This window comes from Pan paniscus, chromosome 1 (genome assembly GCF_029289425.2).
Source record: "Pan paniscus chromosome 1, NHGRI_mPanPan1-v2.0_pri, whole genome shotgun sequence".
Lineage (NCBI taxonomy): Eukaryota > Metazoa > Chordata > Mammalia > Primates > Hominidae > Pan > Pan paniscus.
Genome location: NC_073249.2, coordinates 31529711 through 31552224, shown reverse-complemented (window position 1 = coordinate 31552224; position 22514 = coordinate 31529711). Strand labels below are relative to the sequence as shown.

Below are 22514 nucleotides of genomic sequence, written 5' to 3'. Positions count from 1 at the left end.
AATTACTGTGATGCAAAACAAAAAAAATATAAAAGGACTGTGAGAAAGGTATGATTATGCACCATAGGCATTCAGGGTAGGGAAATTTAATTTACATCTGAAGAGAGAAGGATTTCCTGGAGGAAGTAGCATTTTTACTTGAGACTTAATGTTTGGGTAGGATTTGCACCTACTAAGAACTTAATAAATATTTGCTGAATATAATTAATGCTGTTCAGCTTTGGTGGTTTGACATTTTTCTTTTTACTTCTGTTACTGGTGAATATTCTTCAGTGTGGTGTGTCAGCAGCAATCAGTTTAACTTATTCTTGTCTCAGTTTTCCTGAGAGGAATTAACAAAAACACTTCTATAGAGAAAATGCACCATTCAATAACAGTTATTGATATAGCCTATAATTACAAAAAAATCTTTCCTGTGAGAATTCCATCATATTAATGATGCATGTTTACTATTAAGAATTATAAATATTGAGTAAGAAAGCTCCAGGTTCACATGTTCCCAGATGTTATTTTGGGGCTACTAGATTAGCAATTTTTCAAAAACATAAGCAGTAATTAGAAATCTTTCATAATTTCTTTTAGAAACAGCATTTGATTTTAATTCTTTCATTTAAAAAACCTTGTAAGAAAAAACTGTGACAGAACTGTTGACATTTTTATAGCTTGACAAAAATTAAGCATAATTAAAGTGAAATATTTGTTGCATAAATTAAACTGCAATTAATATGTTTTCTGTGACTGCTTGAAGGATAAGATTAAAATGGTGTTGTTAGCAGACTCCCTGCTGTGAGACTAATTTCTTGATTTTTATACCACACAGTATCAAACACATTCTCACAGTAAAAGAGTAAACCAATAAGTAGAAAACACTGTCTGATGAAAATGGTATACAGAAGGAGATAAACTGCCTTTTATGAAGACAAGGCAATATTGCTTTTTATTTTGAGATTTGACGACTAGTTGATTCGAAGGCTATCATTGCACATTTAAAGACTTTAAGAGGTCTAAAGTTGCCCTTCATTTGTTAGCTATTCCTTTTAAATTAGCCAGCTGACTGTTTCAGGAGTATTTGCCTTTTCAGGAGGTAATTAGAAAATGAACAAGACATGTTATGCAACAGCCTCCCCTCCAGCTAACCAAGAAATAATAATAAATCCCATCAAAAAACTTAAGGGTGAGCAATTTCAAGAAAAATGAATGAAACATGTACCCTGTTAGCTCTCCTCTTGGAGAACGATCACTTTTCCTCACCAGAGCCCACAGTTATGAAAAGAATACCTGACATTGACAAAAGTTAGTTATTGCCATCTTTAAAAAAATTGCCAGCTGCCACCTGCCCAGACAATGTATCAAGTGTTATTTCTATGTGAATTTTTTCTAATTACTTTTTAACCTTAGATACTATTTGTGGCATCAATGAAAGAAATAGGTAATCATTATTAATAGTTCTCTTTATTTCTGCAATGTCTCTCTTGGGCATTGCTGCCTAAAGAATATAAATACACCAATGGGAATTAGAAATTATGGGCTAGGTATCATTCACTGGCTGGACTATTATATACTTCTTCCTTGGGGGCTGTGATGAAATCAATGCATGTTGTGTGATGACAATATCAGGATTTGACAGTGCCTCTTGAAAGAAGTGAAATTAACAGAACTCTTTCCATATGCAAAGCTATGGTGCCCTTCTCTTGCCACCTACAGAGAAAAGGCACGCTGTTTCATTGCTTGATGCTGTGGCCCTACATTCTGCATTGCAAATCCCAAATGCATTAACAGGTTTCAGATGTTGGAAAACTTTCCCCCCAAAAAAATCTTAGAGCAAATAAATCAATCTTTTTAGCATAGTTTATAAGGTTTTGGTAACTTGAAGTGATCCTAGTGTTACAGTGACAAATTGGTGGCTGTAACTTTGAGCTGAGGTTGCATGATTACACTCTCAGCTCCTTTGGGTTTGTCCTCAAATGATACCTCAGAGTAGCCTTTCCTGACCACCTGATTTGAAATTCAAAGCCCTTTCCCAATTCCCTCAGTCCTTCTCCACTACCCTGTCTTATGTTCACAGCACTTATTATCATATAACTTGTTTCTTTTCTGTGTCTCCTCACTGGAGATTTAAGTTCCATGAAGTCAGGAATTTTTGCATGACTGGTTCATTGCTGTATTCTCACTGCCTAGAATACTGCTTGGCTTAAGTAGGCACTTGATTAATATTTTTTAAAAGAAAGAGTGAATGAATAAATGAATGTTTATAAACAAATCCTTCAAAAAGAGCAGAAAGAAATTAGTTTAACAAACATGATTATTCCTGATGGTAATATGAACATCTAGGTTTAGTAGAGGATCATGAGAGTACTGTTTATAATGCTTCACTTATTCATTACCTTATTTTTTATGTCAGTGAAATTACACTTAAATGAAAATTATTTCTTATTAAACTAAACATCAGATTATAATCTATATATGGTTAGTGTTAGTGTTCATAAAGAATTATTTACAATTCACCCTTTAAATAATAGTAGACAATATTTTCAATTCATTAGTTCATTTTATGTATTCATGTTCTCATTCATTTAGTGGCTTGTTCAATGTTATTCGTATCCCAGGAGTCATTGTATCTGTGATATTCTGGTAGAATGTACAAGTTTATGCCATAGTGAGTGTGTCATGAAAGAGCTTGACTGTCTTATAGCAATCAATTCTTGTTATTTACAGTAGTTATGTTCTATAAAGTCACCTCAAACACTGAATTGGCGAATAATGAACCATTGTTCCTACAGAGAAAATAGGATTACGTTTCTGCTAGACTTTGGTCAACATTTTTGCCAACCAATCAGTGCATAATAGTGTTTTATGTGTGCTTCCATTTAAAAACACCCTAACTGACATATATTTTGACTCATTAGCATTGAACTTGTGGCCAATAGCACTATAACTCATGCTTGAATGAAGCTTATTTAGCATGTATGTTCTCTACATTACACTTAAGGAACACTAGGCAGAATTTCAGCAGTACAGTTAGGGTTATTAAAAGAAAAACTTCAGCCAAATTAAATTTAAAGGAGTTTAATTGAGCAATGAAAGATTCGTGAATCAGGCAGCCCCCAGAATCATAGCAGACTCAGAGAGACTCCAGGGGTGCCTCATGGTCAGAACAAATTTATAGGCAAAAAAAGTAAAGTGACATACAGAAATCGGAAGTGAGGTACAGAAACAGCTGGATTGGTTAGAGCTCGGTGTTTGCCTTATTTGAACATTTTGAACACTCAGCAGTATGTGAGTGGTTGAAGTATGGCTGCTGGGATTGGCCAAGACTCAGCAATTGTTACAGGCACATACTCTTACGTCAGGTTTTCAATCTTGTCTACCTATTAAATTAGGTTGCAGTTCATCCACAAAAACACTGCAAATATTGATTTTGAGGTTACAAATAAATTTTAGCAAGTTGGCAAATTTCAAATAAGGAACCTGTGAATAGTGAGGATCTCCAGTAACAGTGTTCTTATAAAGAAGTCATCACTGAACACACCATCATATTAAGGATAAATCTAGGCATTATCTTCCTCTCAAAATAGGGTCACTCTGAGAAGTCCTGTATTTCTATTTAAATAAGATTTAATATGATATGTTTCAGGCCCTGTGATGGTACCGGGAACACAACAAACAAAACTGATACAGCTTCCTTCTCCCCCATAGATAAATCTGTCACTAACTTTTCTCTATTCTTTCTCTCTTTCCTGATTTCTATCATTCCCTCAAATACTTTGAAACCCAGGTAATTGAATGTACGGAGAGACCTGGCACAGCATCTACTAGCTGGAAAAAGAAAGTTTTCCATGTGTGTACTTTGGGAGGACCCTGATGATGTCCAGGGCATGCGACTTCCATTTCCTTCACTTGGTTTCTAGAGTGACAGGGTTGAGTGAGAGAGTAAGGATGTGCTACTCCAGAAGGCTCAAACTGTTAACAAGTTCACGGTTTCCCCAGGGCCACATCTGTTTATTCATTTATTTAGTCATTCTTTCAGCTAAATAACATTTGTCAAGTCCCTACTTTGTAGTAGACACTGTGCTAAATCCTGGGAATACAACTGTGAACAAAATGTAACCTGGCTTTTAGCAGTTACTCCCCTTCTTGAGCATTTTCTTGCAGTACCTCATTATTTGGATGCATTCAGTTTTTCTCCTAGTAAGAAACACTTAGTGTCGTAGCAGGAGAAAACTTAGGATGCTACAATCCCAGTTTCAATTGTTATTCCCCATTTCATTTGGTTCTTCTTAAACCATTCTGATACTGTCTCTGAACATTTTTGCAGCATATTTTCCCACAGATTAACTACATGCAAGCCAAATGTTCCCTTTAGTGCCAGTTTCATATAGCCTTTCTCCTTTTTAAATTGACACATCTTTGTATATGAAAATAATGTTGCTGGAATATCTTACCATGGTATCACTAGCTCTATGATAAAACCACTAACAGGCTACAGATCATTCTAACTAACACATTGTATCTAGTTAGATGTTCAATTTCAGGTACTTTTATTTAGATGACATGTTTTTGTGTTTTTGGTTGTAATTAAATAGTTGAAACCAAATTTTCATGTACATCTGCCTTTCTATACCTACATCTGTTTCTATAATTAAATCTCTTCCTTCTGATATATCTTTATATCTTGTATCACTTTTATTATGGCCTAATACATATGCCACTGAATACAATGAACTGGTCAAACAAGGAACTCGATCATTTATCCTTCAGTTTGCATGTCTGTCATGTGGGCCTGTCAAGTCCATAAAGATGGGGAAAGGACTAAATATGAGAACTAAATAAGAGAAAGACAGAAGGAACTTTTTTTTTTTTTTTTTGAGATGGAGTCTTGCTGTGTCCCAGGCTGGAGTGCACTGGCATGATCTCAGCTCACTGCAACCTCCGCCTCCTGGGTTCAAGCTATTCTCCTGCCTTAGCCTCCCAAGTAACTGAGACTACAGGTGCGCGCCACCAAGTCCAGCTAATTTTTGTATTTTTAGTAGAGATGGGGTTTCACCATGTTGGCCAGGATGGTCTCGATCCCTTGACCTCGTGATCTGCCCCCCTGAACCCCCCAAAGTGCTGGGATTACAGGTGTGAGCCACTGCACCTGGCCGACAGATGGAACTATTAAGAAGGAAGACACAGTATATAAAAACAGGAAAAGAATCAGTAGAAACTCAAGGATAAGTTTACAATTTAGATATACCCACAGTGAAATAAAAGCAGGAATGTGTATACTAAAGTCAAATATAAATGACCTTTGATTAGCAACTATTTAGGATTATTCATCTACAATTTTTTAAAAGTGTATTTGAGTTTCTTAGTTTGAGAATAGCTAACACTTGTTAAGTACTTGCTATGTGCTGGACACTGTTTTAATTGCTTTACATGGATAAACTCATGTATTCATACTTTCATGTTATTTTATCTGTTTTAAATTAGGAAACAAGCACGGCAGAGGCTAAATAACTTTTCCAAGATCACAAAGTCCTTAAAGATAAACCTGGATTTCAAACCCAGGCAGCTTGACTCCAAAGCAGTATTGCCTCTGAGCAGAAGTAATAAGAAAGTTTTCACATGACCCCTGTAATCACCAGTGAGACTCTGGCCATCACACAATATGCAAATGAACTTCGTTTCCTGTTTAGATTCAGACTGATAATGCATCATCAACTCATCAGCTAAAATTTTCTTCTCTGGGAACATGTACACATGGTTTGATTGAAGAATGCATAATAAATCCTAAATCTCTGAGCTTTAGAACAACACAAATAACTAAGATTGAATACTTGAGGATATTTTCCTGAAAACGGTGAACAGAAAAAAGGGGAGAAGTCCTACAACTGTAACAGTTTCCTGTATATTCTTTTGTCAGAACTGTAGAGATCCTCATGTCATCACAGTTTTCTACATGCAATGAGAGCAAAGTTTGATCTTGCAGGAATAATGCCAGGTGATCTTTTAAACCTGCCTGTAAACTCTCATTTAAAGTCTGAAAAGTCTCCAGTGCTAACCAGATTTAGTTGAAGTCTCGTTCAGGATATAAGGAAATATTTTTGATTAAAATAGTATTTATACATAGCAAGAAGTTCTTGCCATGCTCCTTTTTTCTAACTCTAGTAGAAAAATCTTTGCCATATTTTAAAGCTGAATATATAAGACATTATAAGCTGGCTGAAAAATATGTGCATAACCCTTGATTTTCATCTTATCTCTCTAATCTCAAAAGTTTTGTCTCCTATGGTGTAACAGCGCTGTCCTGCTTACTAACATCGAAGTATTTAAGCACTCAGTTGTGAGTATCTGGTGAAAAGCCTTAAATAACTAGATAAACAGTGCAGCTGCCAACCTAAAGTAATCTTACACTTAGGGGGTGAGTGGCCCAGGAAATGTGCTCTTTATCATTTTGACTTGGGTTTGAAAAAGGACCTGGGCTGCATTCCAGCTCAGAGAGCCGTTCACTTCCAAAGACTCCTAAATTGTCCCAAGGAGCTCATTTTGGCAGTGGATTATTTGTGTTTGGCTGGGCATCCTAATAGCAGAAGCTGTCTGCTCTGGCAAGCAAGGGCTATAGCAGCATTTAAAATTACCATCCCTAGTGTTTTTTCTTGATGAGGTTATTTTTCAGAAAAGCAGTTCCCCAACCCCCATTTAAAAAGTGACACTGTGCAAGTGTGCAGGTGGTTTTCTTGAGCTCATAGTTTCCCATGATCGGATGACATGTTTTATCATATCAGAGGCAAATTTTAAACAAATGCTAAACAGCACCAGATTTCTCCCAAAACCAAAGTTCTCCTGATGGTATCTTCACCTCTTCCTGTACCAGAGGTCACAGTTATTGGTTGACTAGAGCTATGTAAGAATGTGAGATTTTAGATTTAAAAATAAGAGCAATAAAGAGTTTCTGAAAGATTTTGTTTTGGAGGACATAGAAGGTGCGTACTTGAAGCGGTCAGTCCTTGTTTATCTGTACTATTGTCTGACTCCAGATAAGACCAAGTTTTGGTTACCATTGGTTGGAAGCTAGCATAGTGTCAGACACATTGCAGACACCAAAATGTTACTCGAATGCACAAAAGAAGGTCTAACTCAGAATTAAGTGATGCTTCATTATATCAGATGAGTCCAAAATTAAGTACACAAGAAGATCCACAGAAATGAAGAAAATATTAGAACTTCTATTTATGTTTATTTTTATCTCATTTGTATATATATTTAGCATTATATTATATTCCCACAATATTACACATGGATAATTTAACACAAATGAATAGGCATGTATTGAAGGTGCTTATTGAAAATAGTTCTACTGATGACATGGTATCATCGAAGTCCTGTTTCACCACATTATTGCCCCAAAATTAGTCTCCTGTAAGTGCCGATGGAATTGATTTAATTTTTGAAAGAACCTGGTAGGTATAATATGAATAGACTTCTATTATTTAAGGAATGAGAGAGGAAAATACTAGTGTTAAGAGCCAGATAGTTTGTCTTGTTTAATCACAATCCTGTGAGGTAGATATCCCCATTTTACAGATTACAAAACAGAATGAGTTAGCAAGTATTTCCTGTGCTTCTATTTTCTAGAACAAATTATAGAAAATAGATATCATTTCTTCCTTATTGGGTAGAATTCACCAGGGAAACCATCTTTTCCTTTTTGGAAGCTTATTTATTATTGATTCAGTTTTTTAAAATAAAGCTGGGCATGGTGGCACATAACTGTAGTCCCAGCTACTTGGGAGGCTGAGGTGGGAGGATCCCTTGAGCCCAGGAGTTCAAGGCCAGCCTGGGCAACATAGCAAGACAACTTCTCTTAAAAAAATAATAAAATAAAATTATAGCCGGGCGTGGTGGCTCATGCCTGTAATCCCAGCACTTTGGGAGGCCGAGGCGGGTGGATCACAAGGTCGGGAGTTCGAGACCAGCCTGGCCAATATGGTGAAACCCCGTTTCTACTAAAAATACAAAAATTAGCCAGGCGTGGTGATGTGTGCCTGTAATCCCAGCCTCTTGGGAGGCTGAGGCAGGAGAATCACTGAACCCAGGGAGACGGAGGTTGCAGTGAGCTGAAATCATGCTACTGCATTCCAGCCTGGGTGACAAAGCGAGACTCTGTCTCAAAAAATAAATAAATAAAATAAAATAAAATTATATATGTGTATAAATTTATATATAGAAAATTATATATAGAGAAATTTTTATATTATACATAAATTTATATATAATTAAAACATAATTATATATATAATATATAAAATTTTATATAATATAAAATTATAAATATATTTTAAAATATTTATATACATAATATATAAAATTTTATATATTATGTATATAAATAATATATGTAAAAGTTATATCTAAAAATTCTACATATATAATTTTCTATGTGTATACATTTATTCTTCTCTATATATGTAATTTTCTATATATATAAAATTTATTTCTATAGGTATATAATGTTATTTTATTATTTTTTAAGAGAAGGGGTCTTGCTACGTATATATATAAAGGGATATTATGAGGAACTCTGTCATCCATCCTGGAGTGCAGTGGCACAACCATGGCTCACTGCAACCTCAAACTCCCAGACTCAAACAATCCTCCCACCTCAGCTTCCTAAGTAGCTGGGACTACAGGTGTACACCACAATACCCAGCCAATTTTTAAACTTTTTGGAAGATGGAGTCTCACTATGTGGCCTAGGCTGGTCTCGAACTCCTGAGCTAAAGCAACCCTCCCACCTTGGCCTCCTGAAGTGCCGGATTATAGGCATGAGTCACCATGTCTGGCCATAATATTTATCTTTTTAACACTCATAGGATTAGAAGTGATGGCCCATTTTTCAGTCCTGATGTTAGTAATTTGTGTCTTCTCTCTTTTGTCTTGGTTTACCTGGTTATGAGTTTATCAATTCTGTTGATGATTTCAAGAGCAGGCTTTTGCTTTTGTTGGTTTTCTCTATTGTTTTCCTGTTCATGATTTTATTGATTTTTGCTCTGATTTTATTATTTCTTTGCTTCTGCTTACTTTGTAATTAATTTGCCCTTTTTAATATAGTTTTCTAAAGTGGAAGCTTTGATTATTGACTTTAGATTTTTCTTCTTTTCTAGTATATGCATTTAGTGCTATCCATTTTCCTCTAGGCACTGCTTTTGCTGCATCTCACAAATTTGATGGGTTGTATTTTCATTTTTATTTAGTTAAAAATATTTTTTATTTCTCTTGAGACTTTTCCTTAGACCCATGTGTTATTTAGAAGTGCATTGTTTAATTGCTAAATATTTTGAGATTTTCCGGCAATCTTTCTGTTACTGATTTCTAATTTAATTCCATTGTGGTCCAAGAGCAGACGTTGTATGATTTCTCTTCTTTTAAATTTGTTAAGTTGTGTTTTATGGCCCAAGATGTGGTCTATCTTGGTGAATGTTCAAGGTGAGCTCTGTAAGAATGAGTATTCTGCTGTTGTTGGATTAAGCAGTCTATAGATGTCAATTATATACAGTTTTATGGTAGTACTCTTCAATTATATTCTGCCTGCTGGATCTACCAATTATGGATAAAGGGGTGTTGAAGTCTCCAACTACAATAATGAATTTGTCTATTTCTCCTTGCAGTTCTATCAATTTTTGCCTCATAGATTTTCACACCCTATTGCTAGGCACTTTATTACTATGTAATGCTCCTCTTTATTCCTAATAATTTTCCTTATTCTGAAATCTATTTTGTCTGAAATTAATATAGCTACTCCAGCTATATTTTGATTAGTGTTAGCATGGTATATCTTTCTGCATCTCTTTACTTTTATTCTGTGTTTTCACATTAAAAGTGAGTTTCATGTCGATGACATATAGTTGTTTCTTCTTTTTTATCCAGTCTTGTTCTTTTATTGATGCATTTAAACTATCCACATTTAAAGTGATTATTAATATAGTTGGATCAATATATACCAAATTTGTAACTTGGTCTTCATTTTCTTATTTGTTTTGCTTTTGTCTTCCACTCCTAGTCTTCTCTAGTTTTAAACATTTTATATGATTTAATTTTCTTTCACTCTTAGCATATCAAAATTTTTCTGTAATGATTGTTCTAGAGTTTGGAGTATACATTTATGACTAATCCCAGTCCACTTTCAAATAACACTATACTGCTTCAGGGGTAGTGCAGTTACCTTATAACAGATTATTCCTGATTCCTTCCTCCCATTTCTTATAACATTGCTGTCATTCATTTCCCTTGTTCACAAGCAATAATGATGAATGACATTGTTGTTATTATTATTTAGAACAAAGACTGTTATCTTTTAGGTCAACTAAGAATAAGAAAAATAAAAGGTTTTATTTCATCTTCATTTATTCCTTCTCTTTGTTTCTTTATGTAGAGCTGAATTTCTAACCTATATCATTTGCCTCTCACTGAAAACTTCTTTTAACATATCTTGCAAGGCAGGTCTACTTTTTTGAAAATTAAATAAAATATTATATATATATATTTATAAAAATAAAGGTATTCACAGTTCTGAGTTTCAGTGTTATCAAGTTGCCAACAAAAAAAGTCACTGATGCTTCAAGCAGATGTCTAAACTCTATATGCTCAAATTTAAGAGTGATATGAACAATTTACTATTGCAAAAAGTAAAGATGTCACATGCATTGTTGCAAATATGTGTTGATTTCTGATTACCTCCAGAATTGTAATTTGTAACAAAAAGAAGGTAAGAATATAGATGCTCAGCCCCACAGGAAAATGATATTTCATTATGTAAAATTTTATTGCATTTATGCTATCCAAGAAAGATTTCATTCATATTAATTAATTTGCCTTTTATCTAAGCATTTTTATCACTCAAATTATCTTTGCACTCAAAAGCAGTGTCTGTCACAACCCACCATCCTTCATGTCACTTGGCCATGACAAACACAGAGCAACAGATGTGAAGCTTTTCCCTGGGGCTCGAAAAAGGATTAATTGTAGAAGCAGATATTTAGGGTTAGAGGCTTTGCTGTACCAGAGTGGAGACCGCGATCTCTAGTGACAGAGACACCCTCATGTCCACATGTTCTTTAATACATTTATTTTCACATGTGTTTGTTATATGTGGGCCCTATAAAGAGCTGGACTCAGGGCATAGGTCTTTTCTCCTATGTTTTCTTAAGAAAAAAAAAGAAAAAAAACTCAGCCAAAATTACCTTCATTAACAATAGACCTCCTTTCCAAGAAGAAACATACACCTTTATATAGTCTGGTCATTTGTTTACAGCATTCATTGTTGATTTAGTGTATCTTACCCTTTTAATGACTTTACCTGTTTTAACATGCATGAAAAGCATCCATTTTTATGCTCAATCAAATGCTGTTTCACTGGTTACACAACAAAAAATGATTTCTTTCCTCTTCCTTCTGGAGTCCTTTACCATTCATTTGAATCACTTCTGAGGTAATGAACATAGTCTGCCCTCTATGATAGTGATTTGGGTGTATCACCTTTCCATTTCCATTCATTCAGTTAACAAATATTTATTGTGCAGAAAACAAAGTACCAATCCCTATGAAGCCAAGGTAAAAAGTTTAGATTGCGACTCATTGAAGACAGGTGGATATGCCTGAGGTTTGCATTGCCCAGACTTGCTTGCAGGTGACACCCATAACTGTTAAAGACTATGTGCCAGGAAATTCAGTATGCCTGATTTTCAACTGATAAAACTTCAAAAATTTACCTGCTAATTTTGTTTTGAGAGTATAATGGGAAATTTGAAGTGCAGTTGAAAGACATGTGTCTAGCAATTTAATCTAAGTAATAACAATAATGATAATAACATAAAATCATGAAGATCTCTGTGGTAATCTTTGAACTTTTTCCTCCTAGGATTTCCAGACTATATTACCATCATTTGAGCTCTTCTCAAAGTATGGAAAATTATATTCAAAAGCTGGACAGATTGTATAAAGGTATGACTTTTTGCTAAGAAGTAATTCAAAAAGTATATTAAATAACACTTAAAAAATCAAATGGGGTTGACTTAACTATCAAGCATTTTAAAAACCATGCTATAATAATATTTATATGTAATAAGACTCCATAAATTTCTTTCATTATAGTGTAATGGTTTTCAACATTTAAAAGATCATGAATTTTACTTTTCAGATCTCTTCTCCAAAATGAGCCAAAAATACATTAAGAAATAGAACATTAAAAATCTAAAATACTCTTTTTTTTTTTTTGATACAGAGTCTTACTCTGTTGCCCAGGCTGGAATGCAGTGGCGTGATCTTGGCTCACTGCAACCTCCACCTCCAAGGTTCAAGTGATTCTCCCGCCTCAGCCTCCAGAGTGTCTGGGACTACAGTCAGTGCCACCACACCTGGCTAATTTTTGTATTTTTAGTATTTTTAGTAGAGATGAGGTTTCACCATGATGGCCAGGCTGGTCTCGAACTCCTGGACTCAAGTGATCTGCCCTCCGCGGCCTCCCAAAATGCCAGATTACAGGCGTGAGCCACCATGCCCGGCCCTTAAATACCCTTTATCTTTAACTAATACAATAAATAGTTTTACACAATACGGTGAAAAAATACTGTTGGTGCTCCAAAGCCAAAATACTTCTCAGTGCTGTGTTGATACAGTATCATTTCAAATATTATACTAAATAATGTACATTATTTGAAGTATGAAGTGTCTTACAATACCAAAGAAATGGAATATAGAATCCTGATTATCAATGTTTAGAAGATATATAAGAATAAAGATAACCATATAAAATTCAAGAACAAAAAATAAGCTCTCAATGAATACTGTATTCCATTTCTAAGGCATTTTAGAATAGAGCAGTGGTTACAATTGAAGTGTGTCTAATAGGAGCTATTGTGACATTTTCAGCCAAATTTAAAGAATATATTGGGTGAAGACAGCAAAGATCACTGCAGTTGGAGGAAAGGGGCAGAAATGAGAAATCATGCTAGTTAGAATCCCCCAGCTATCCTCTCAGACCAAGAACCAAGGAGAAAGCACTAGGCTGTTAGAAAGAGCACAGGGTAGATTCAAGGCAAAGTTCCTTCGATTTTATGTTACTCTTTCCTCTCTACCCACTGAGTGCTTCAATTTGGAAGTTAATATGTTAAATGCAGATACCAATGTCTATCTTTTAGCTACTCTGAAGGAATACATGAGGGGAAATATGAAATATTCTGAGCTAATAGAAAATGTATATATAATACCAAGTGGAATTGCTGTTTCAAAGGTTTATAAAGTATCATTACCCATTGGAGCATTTATCTGGTATTTGAGAGCCAGAGTATGAAGTAATGTAAATAAAATGTCTCATATTTGTGTATGACTTCAGCTTTTAACTCAAAGATATATCAGTCCTGTTTATGATAATGAAAGATTGAAAATAACTTGAACACTCATTAATATATGTTAGTTAAATAATAAAACACATATAAGGCAGTACTATGCAGACAGTAAAATGTTATAAGTCTTTACCCATTAATTTTTAAAAATGCCTACAATATATTTCTAGGAAAAGAAGACGGGATTCAAAGTACGCTATGTAGTCTTATTTCACTTAAGTATATACATATGTATGTGTGTATACATATATACATATGTGTGTATACATATATACATGTGTGTATGTATAAAAACACACTTGCACACACTATTATATTTAATATGTATATGTATACATTTGTATGTTGCAAAACTGTTAATGGTGGTTATCTCTGGGTAGGGAGATTATGAGTACTTTTTGTGGGATACTTCTTTTTAGTTCTATTTTTTGATGTTTTAATGCAACCAGACAAAAGCCAAGTATTAAAACAAAACACTCCAGTAGGGACTGTACTCTATCAATTACAAAAACATCTTGACTTTATTCTATTTAATCATAATAATTTAGAGGCAATTGTCTTTTTTTCTGAAGATGAAATAATTACTTGCTAAATTATTTATACAGAAAGACAAAGATGAGTAACAAATGGTGTAGATTATTTTTAATTAAAAAGAATGTGCAATGCAAAGGCACAAATATGTTATGGATTTTTTTTAATGTTTGCCAGCTCTTCTTTTCAATTTTTAACAATTTTGTGAATTGACAATATTATAAAAACGTCATCTCCTTTTCTTTGATAGGAAATGAATGTCTAGTGTTTAATTTCGGTAAGTGAAGGGCAGCAGCCTTAGCTGAGGCTCCCCTATTAAGGTTTCATTTCACCAAATACAACAAAGTGCTTCTACTGTTTGTAAAAAAAGGCCAAGATGGGGACACTTGCACCAAACTGTTGAATAAAGATGCCATAGTAATTTTTAGAGCTATCTATTTGATTGCTTCAGCTTCAAGGTAGTTCATCACTTCACTATAATTCACCCGACATCGCCTTTTACACCCAATACTACATTTTCCCATCAGTCCGATTAGAAGTGGTGATGCCTTTATCAGATTAATCTTTCTTTCTTTTAGCATGTCTAAGTTTAGGGTAAACACTGCCTCTACCTAGCTGTTATCATTAATGCTCTAAGATTTAAACCACTGAAAAATACACGGAACTAGATCTTAAACACACACGTATTTTAAAATCTACTGTCTGACTAGGATAACATTACTCCTTTTAGTGTCTTTAATTTGTCTTTTTAAATGGTCACTATTTGTAACTTTCAATAGTTTCCCAAAAGCAGTTTGGTCTAAATCAGAATGCGTTGTGTCCTGTCAAGAGTGTTTTGCCATCCTTTTAGCTCCATTTATCTTTCCAGGCAGAGTCTCTTTAAACATTGTTGTGGAGAAAAATTAGCAAGATAAGGTTAAAATCATTGGTTGTAATTTTATGAATTGTATAATGTACCCGATTCAGGCTGGCATCAGTGTGAGTTTTCCTGCATTACAGGCTTCTCAACTTCCTCCAGTTTGTCTTTGCAAAATGGGATTTGGTCCAGGCTGTCTTTCTGCTAAAAAGTGGTTCAATTTTGAGGCCCGATAAGATGAGTTTTAATTAAATTATTTGTTAGGTTTGAAAAACAATGTACTTTTTCTCCTTTTCCATAGGAATTTGGCATATGAACAACTCAGCTAAAACAAATAAATCAATGAAATGAAAAATAAGTATAGTTAGCACCTGGATTGGGAAAGGGGTTAAATGCCATCGTCTTTTTTCCAGAGGGAATAAGATCTTAGCAACTGTGTACGGAAAAAAGTTCTATGAGGGGAGAGTAATAATTAAGCATATAAGTTATATGTGTGCCTGTTAGGAGTTAAAATTTTAGTTTAATAAGAAAAATTATTAAATTTTGTCATTCAGTTTGGCATCATGTGAACTTATAACCCTTTCAAATTTTGGCATAGTGAATTGGCAAAGAGAAAAGAATAAAGGCATCTTCAGCATCCTTCTCTTGGTTAAATTGTCTTTGATTAAAAATATTATAACCACCCCACCTACCTGTGTGAAGATGTTTTGCTATGTTTTTCCATAATGGAGGCAGATTTGCTAGACATTCCATATGTCCAGTGGCACACATAATCAAGATAGGCTTTTTTGTTTATGGTTTTTAGTTTGTTTGTTTTTGTTTTTTTCAGAGAGACAGGGTCTCACTCTGTTGCCCAGGGTGGAATGCAGTGGCATGATCATAGCTCACTGCAACCTCGAACTCCTGGGTTCAAGTGATCCTCCTGCCTCAGCCTCTTGAGTAGCTGGGATTACAGGTACATGCCCTCATGCCCAGCTAACTTTTTAATTTTTTGTAAAAATGGGATCTTGCTGTGTTACCCAGACTTGATCATGATTGTTCATGAAGATCTGCAGTAGTGTAGACGGAGAGCAGAGAACAGGGCTAAAAATGATTCAAGTCCGGGGCTATGACCTCCTAACATTAACTGAACTGAAGCTAAGAGAGGAAGACTTAAATAGAGAATTTAAGAACTCATGTTTCTGAAGTTCTTTTTTTTTCATTTTACTGTTTTGTTTTTAGAAAACAGAAGATGAAATGTAAAACTAGATTAAGGTGTGAAACGAGTGTGAATAGAAGACCCCACACTGCCTGGAGTCCTGGATTCTTCCACGTCTGATGAGTGACCTTGAATCTCTTAATCTCTCTAGTTTTCTCTCTCTTAGGTGTCAGAAGAAGAAACTGAAGCCATCTGCATTTTAAAACTTAACAGTTCTGAAAGGAAAACACAGATGAAGATCCTGTAGGAAATATACTTGCTATGATTCAATAAACTATAAAATTTTGTAGCTCTAGTCATGAATTAATTATTGTGTGTATGTATTTGAAATCTCTTAGACATATCTTTTCAAACAAATACTTAAACTTGAGTCTGTTACCTCTGAGAATGTCTGTCACAATCACAGCCCCTGGTGACCAACAGTGCCATAAATGGTTCCCCTGAAGTACCCATATTCTGCCCATCACCCGGGTCACAAATGATGACACCAGTGTTGGGTACCCAAATTAAGGGTGACTAACATGTAAGTAGGATGATGAATGGTTTGAAGTGTAAATTGTGTGAAATAGTTCAGCATGAAAGCTCTGCCCTGAGAAATAATGACTGATTATACCAGTTAGAAACCCTTCAGACTGTTGAACTTGAGACACACAGACACAACAGACACAGACTAGTGGGTGTGGGAGCAGAAGCACAGGCACTCTCAAATAGAGAAGACATTTGCAAGTCTCTGCTGCCAAGGGAGCAAAGAGATAATCTCGATGCCAGGGCTGTGTCAGATCCTGCATGGCTCTGAACTACAGTTGGTTTCCAAAAAGCTGGGCTTTTGTGAGGTTTCTGTTTTTTATGTGATGCTTAGATTTTCCTGGAATCCTTGGAAGTTAACTCAACATTTGAGGTTCCTATATCCTTTAATCCCATCCCATGTGTATCTTTACAATAAAACTTCCTGCTAGAGGTAGGCTGAGGGAATCTTTGTTTCTTGCATCTGAAGAGAATAACACTAAACTTATTGCATATGATTTGGGGGTTGGATCCAATGATAGCACAGAGGGACAGGAAATGTGATTTATTGACCATAAAAGCTTTAATTTAAAATTGCTGGCCAGCGAAATCCAGACTCTGGGAAATGTTATAGGCCAAATGATCTGTTTCTTCAACAAATAAATTACAAAACTGAGGGGAAAAAAAGGAACCTATTAAAAAGACATTATCTATCAATCACTGTGTGTGTACAGTTTTGAGCTCCTGATTTAAATAAACAAATTGTAAAATAAAAGATCTTTTGAAACAATTGGAAGTTTGAACACTGATTGGATATTCGTGGTATAAAAGAATTATTATTTTTTTTTAGGTGTCATGGTATTGTTTTGGTTTACAAAGTTATAGATATAAATGTTGAAATATTTACAGATGCAGTGATATGTTGGCTTGGATTTAATTTGAAAGTCAAAGAAGTGAGTGAAAATACATATACTCCTCCTCTTATAATTGGTTATGTCCCAATAAATCCATTGTAAATTGAAAATATCCTAAGTTGAAAATATTGTAAGTTAAAAATGCATTTAATATAGCTAACTTACCAGACAGCTTAGCTTAGCCTCACCTAACTTAAATATGCTCAGAACACATACGTTAGCCTATAGTTGGGCAAAATCATCTAACGCAAAGCCTATTTTATAATATTGAACAGCCCATGTAATTTATTGAATATTGTACTAAAAGTGAAAAACTGAATAGTTGTATGCATACTCAAAGTATGGTTTCTACTGAATGCATTGTAAACCAGAAAGTATCTGAGACAATGTTTTTTTTTTTTTTTTTTAATTTCTGAGACAGAGTCTCATTCTGTCACCCAGGTTGAAGTGCAGTGGCATGAACTCAGCTCACTGCAACCTTCACCTCTCAGGCTCAAGCAGTCCTCCCACCTCAGCCTCCCAAGTAGCTGGGACCACAGGCATGGGCCAACATGCCTGGCTAAATATTTTGTACTTTTGGTAGACACGGGTTTTTACCATGTTGTCCAGGCTGGTCTTGAACGCCTGAGCTCAAGCGATCTGCCTGCCTCGGCCTCCCAAAGTACTGGGATTACAGGCATGAGTCACTGAACCCAGCCCTGAGACAAGTCTCAATTAGTTTAGAAGTTTATTTGGCCAAGGTTAAGGACATGCCCTTGACACTGCACCTGTCAGTACAGGTCCTGACAACATGTGTCCAAGGTGGTCAAGCTATACAACTTGGTTTTATACATTTTAAAGAGACATAAGACATCAATAAATACATGTAAGATGTACGTTGGTTCAGTCTGGAAAGGCAGGATGCCTCAAACTTGAAACAAGAGGGTCGGGGGTGAGAGGATGTGGGAGATGCTTCCAGGTCATAGTTGGAGTCAAAGACTTTCCAATTGGCAATTGGTTCAAAAAATTTATCTAAAGACCTGGAATCCATAGAAGGCTTTACCTGGATTAAAATAAGGGACCAAGGTTCTCATGCAGATGAAGCCTCCAGGTGGCAGACTTCAGAGAGCATAGACTGTAAATGTTTCTTATCTGACTTAAAAAGGTGTCAGACTCTTAGTAAATTATCTCCTGGATCAGTGAAAAGATGTGAAAAAAGATTCTCTACAGAATGTAGATGTTCCCCATAAGAGATAGTTTTGCAGGGCCATTGCAAAATATGTCAAAAAAATATATTTTAGGGTAAAATGCCTCAATTTATTTCAAGGCCTGATATTTGTCATGTGATGCTATACTACAGTCAGGCTGAAACTTGGCATCTTATTGCTATGAAAAATCTTAAGATCTCTATTTTAATGTTAATGCTGGTCATTGGTGCCTGAATTCCAAAGGGAGGAGGGTATAATGAAGCACGTCCAGTTCCCCATGCCCCACACCCATCCCCACCTCCACATCCTATAATGGCCTGAACTAGTTTTTCAGGTTAACTTTGGAATACCCTTGGCCAAGAAGAGGGGTCCATGCAGATGTTTGGAGGGGGGGGGTCTTAAAGTTTTATTTTTAGATTACAGCATATTGCTTTTGCACTGTCATAAAGTAAAAACATCATAAGTCAAGCCACCATAAATAGCGGACCATCTGTATATCTGAAAGAAGATTAACCAAGACTTGGTTATTGTTAAAGCTGATGATTGGCTGTATGAAGATTTACTATACAATTTTGTGTACTTTTGTAAGTTTTTGGTTGTTTCTAAACTTATAACAAAATAAATAATTGGCCATCTTCATTGGATTGTGAAGCCATTTCCTCCCACATGTTCGTATAAATGGCAGCCATGGCCCCTAACTGAACCCAGGTATGAATGGCCTTCATTGATTTTGTAGACCCTGACCTTCTCTGTTCTTCCAGAGAAGGTGGTACTCAGATAAAAACTTCGAAGCATTTTATTGTTCAGAATATGACTTTGATCTTCTCATAAGACTCAAGTTTTTGAATGCTTAAGGCTCTTTATCGCTAGTGTATGTAAGTAATATCATTGTCCTTAACCACCATCTGCCTCTCCCCCCAGACACACATAAGTTTATGATAACTACAAAGGTGTCCAGATGAGTAAAAACTGCCTTTGCATTAAGGTGAGAGAAGATCGAGATGAAATCTTATTAGAAAATATAACTGGGGAAAGCAGTTTGTCTGTTTCTCCTGGAAAACTACTAGACTACATCAACTTATCTACTACTTCTTTTCTATATTCTCAATATGAGCCACTTAAGAAAATTAATGAGACCTTATGTTTGACCAAAGCTGGTAATTCCTTGATCTTATTCTCCAAACCTGATTCTGAATGACTACTGACCACTAAAAACACTAAGAGTACCACTGTGGATGTTTAAAGGCATATACCTTAAGAGCCTTCAGAATTAGACGCTTCAATTCTTCTGAAATCAAAAGTCACACCAGCTTTGCTGTAGTTAATCAGGTAATACCTTTCTTCTCCACTACTCTCTAATTTCTTTGAGGGCAAATATTGTCTTTCTTGATAAATGCCCTGGACCCAACATCTAACAGAATACCTGGCATAAAGTGAAATCCACCGAATGTGTTAATGATAAATAAAGAAGTTCAAAAAAATCTTTTAATAGAAGCTATAAAATAGCAGATAAGCAAAGTCATTCTCATAAAACACCATTTGTCATTTGAATGCGTGCATTGTGGTCTGTTATTTTTAACTAGTCTCACTAATTTATAGTTACATATGATGTAGATCTAGATTGTGATATACACTAAGTGGGTTGATCCTGAGATCAAGCTATGATTGCTGCTTGCGTAAAGTGTTCCTTTTGGGAAATAAATAATCTTTCATATCTGTAAACTTTGATATAATTGGTTATTTATGCAATGTATTGTTGTGGTTGTCAACTCAAGATTGTATTCTCATCTGGGGACATTATGAATCTTGTTATTTTATCCCCTTTTTTGCTCTGCTTTTTCACATTTATGGCCTACCTGTTACAGCTGCACGGTATCCATTTTCTGTGCTAAATTCATCTTTAATTTATTATTTTTTTTCAACCTCAGCTTTTAACTTTGCCCTGATTTTCTCTTCCATTTTATTTTCACTTCCATTTTTAGCTGGCTCAAAGCCTTTTAGGAACAATAAGTTACTGAATTATATGAACCTATTTGAGGTAATGATGATGCCTGGGAAGGAGCAGTATTGCTGGATCAGAATTCACTTTTTCCAAGTTACAGATTTTAATAAACCACTGTGCAAAGCATTAGGATAAATTTTTATTGAAAATTGAGTGAATGACTGAACAAATCACTGGGTAATGCTGTTTAGGTTGTTCTATTTTCCACGGATTAAATTAAATTCTACTTAGCTACTGTCTCTGAGCTTATTTAAAACCACAACTCATCAGATCTTTTGTGTTACATCTTCAGCTACCTTGCAGTAGTTTACTACAGCCAATGAAAAATTTCAAATGAGAATAATAGCGTTAATTTTGACTGACATGGTAATAGTTATTTAGTGTGTCCTAGAAAGAGTGAAGAGTGCACCACGACAAGCACATACATGTTCATGACTCTCGTTTTGTAATTCAAAGCTTTTTCCTGTGGGAATGGAGTGAAATCCAACTTGATCTGGGGCTTGGACCTTGACTGCTCCTTTTGAGTCTCAGTGTCCCTAGCAGGCTCCCTCACAGGGCACAGTAGGGGACTGCTAAGCACTCTTCCATTTCTAAATATTTCAACTCATTAATGCGGGAATCACCTTGCTGCTGGTACTGGCAGATACAGTCACTTACCAGTACATTGGGTTGAGTTTATAGTTCTCAGCTTCATAGTCATGATCATGGGATGCAGTGAGGCAATTCATTAGCACACTGTGACTTTAAGCAATCCTTGCTACAAAGTGACATGTCTGTTCATTAAAGAATCCTTATATTAAGAAATGACGAAACTGCACATACTGGTCAGAATAAATCACTTAAGCAGGAAAGGGGGAAACATAGAGTGTGTGTTTCAAGTTAAGTTGAAAAATTAATTTGCTGCTTTGTAGGGGGGATTATAAGACCATACAAATTGCAAGTGAAGCCTAAGTTCTATGAAATCAAATAATGATTATTTACTAGGCTTGAATTGTTCCATAGTTAACCTATTTTCCAGCTCGAAATTAGTCTGTGCTGTTTAATGTATTTTCAAGGCATTTATATTTCATTCCAAACTACCTAACAGAAATTAGTTTTCATACCTCTCTCAATGTGGAAATAATCCATTTGAATAAAGGAAACCTGAAAACTAAGTTAAAAAAAAAACAAAAAGACTAGTTCTTTATTCTTACTCACTATTGTAAACTATTAACATCACTGACCAGGAGAAGGGAACACACAAAAAATCATTTTGTCATTTTTGAAGCCTGGGTAACTTGTTCATTCACTTCTCAACAAGGATTCAACACAGAATACTTCATTTGTGAACATTACTGTATTAAAAGTAATATGAACAGATAATTATTTTTAGTAAATAGAAGATGAAATCACTAGAATCTGAAGAGTAATTAAAAGTGAAAAAATGGTTACTTAATGTGTGCGTATGTGTGTGTGTGTGTGTGTGTGTGTGTGTGTGTGTTTAAGTTTGCTGCCTCCCTAAAAGTTCAGCAAATAGAATGGGAGACGGATGTAAATAGTTAAGGCAAATTTCTTAGAGGAGGCAAACGTCGAGTCCTTAATAGTAGTTAGGATCTTGAGTTGATTGAATTGAAAATATGAGTGAGAGAGGTTATCTGACAAAAAGAATTACATAAGCAAAAGCATAGAAATAAAAATGATCAAGATGTGTGCATAAGGAAATTTTTTAAAGTCTTAATTGGACACTCAGCAAAAAAATAGATTAAAGTAGTTTGACTTGAAGTAAGCTTCCGGGGGATTAAACTAGAACAAATATTCAGTTGATATCAAGGTAAATCAGCTTTAGCAAACTATTAGTTTTTCATTTACTCATTCACTCAATGGCCTTGAAATATCCAAATGTTTTGAAATATTTATGATACTAAAAATGTTTCCATTTTTATTTTTACCGTTGTAGAGAC

At 35.1% G+C, this 22514-nt stretch overlaps 1 protein-coding gene across 5 annotated transcripts in view; it reads left to right on the top strand.

The window, feature by feature from the left end:
• SPATA17 (spermatogenesis associated 17) overlaps nt 1-20800 on the top strand; it is a 231481-nt gene extending 210681 nt beyond the window's left edge. Inside the window, exons 10-11 of one of the 5 annotated variants that reach the window (XM_003814136.7) lie at nt 11900-11982; nt 16134-20800. In XM_003814136.7, coding sequence (XP_003814184.1) covers nt 11900-11980 — 81 coding nt within the window. In that variant the 3' untranslated portion in view covers nt 11981-11982; nt 16134-20800. Of the gene's footprint in view, nt 1-5472; nt 6670-11899; nt 11983-15990 lie in introns of those variants that run through there. The other 4 variants (XM_063597133.1, XM_055108053.2, XM_055108056.1 and 1 more) reach the window with 4 other exon arrangements.
• Nucleotides 20801-22514: the final 1714 nt, after the last annotated feature.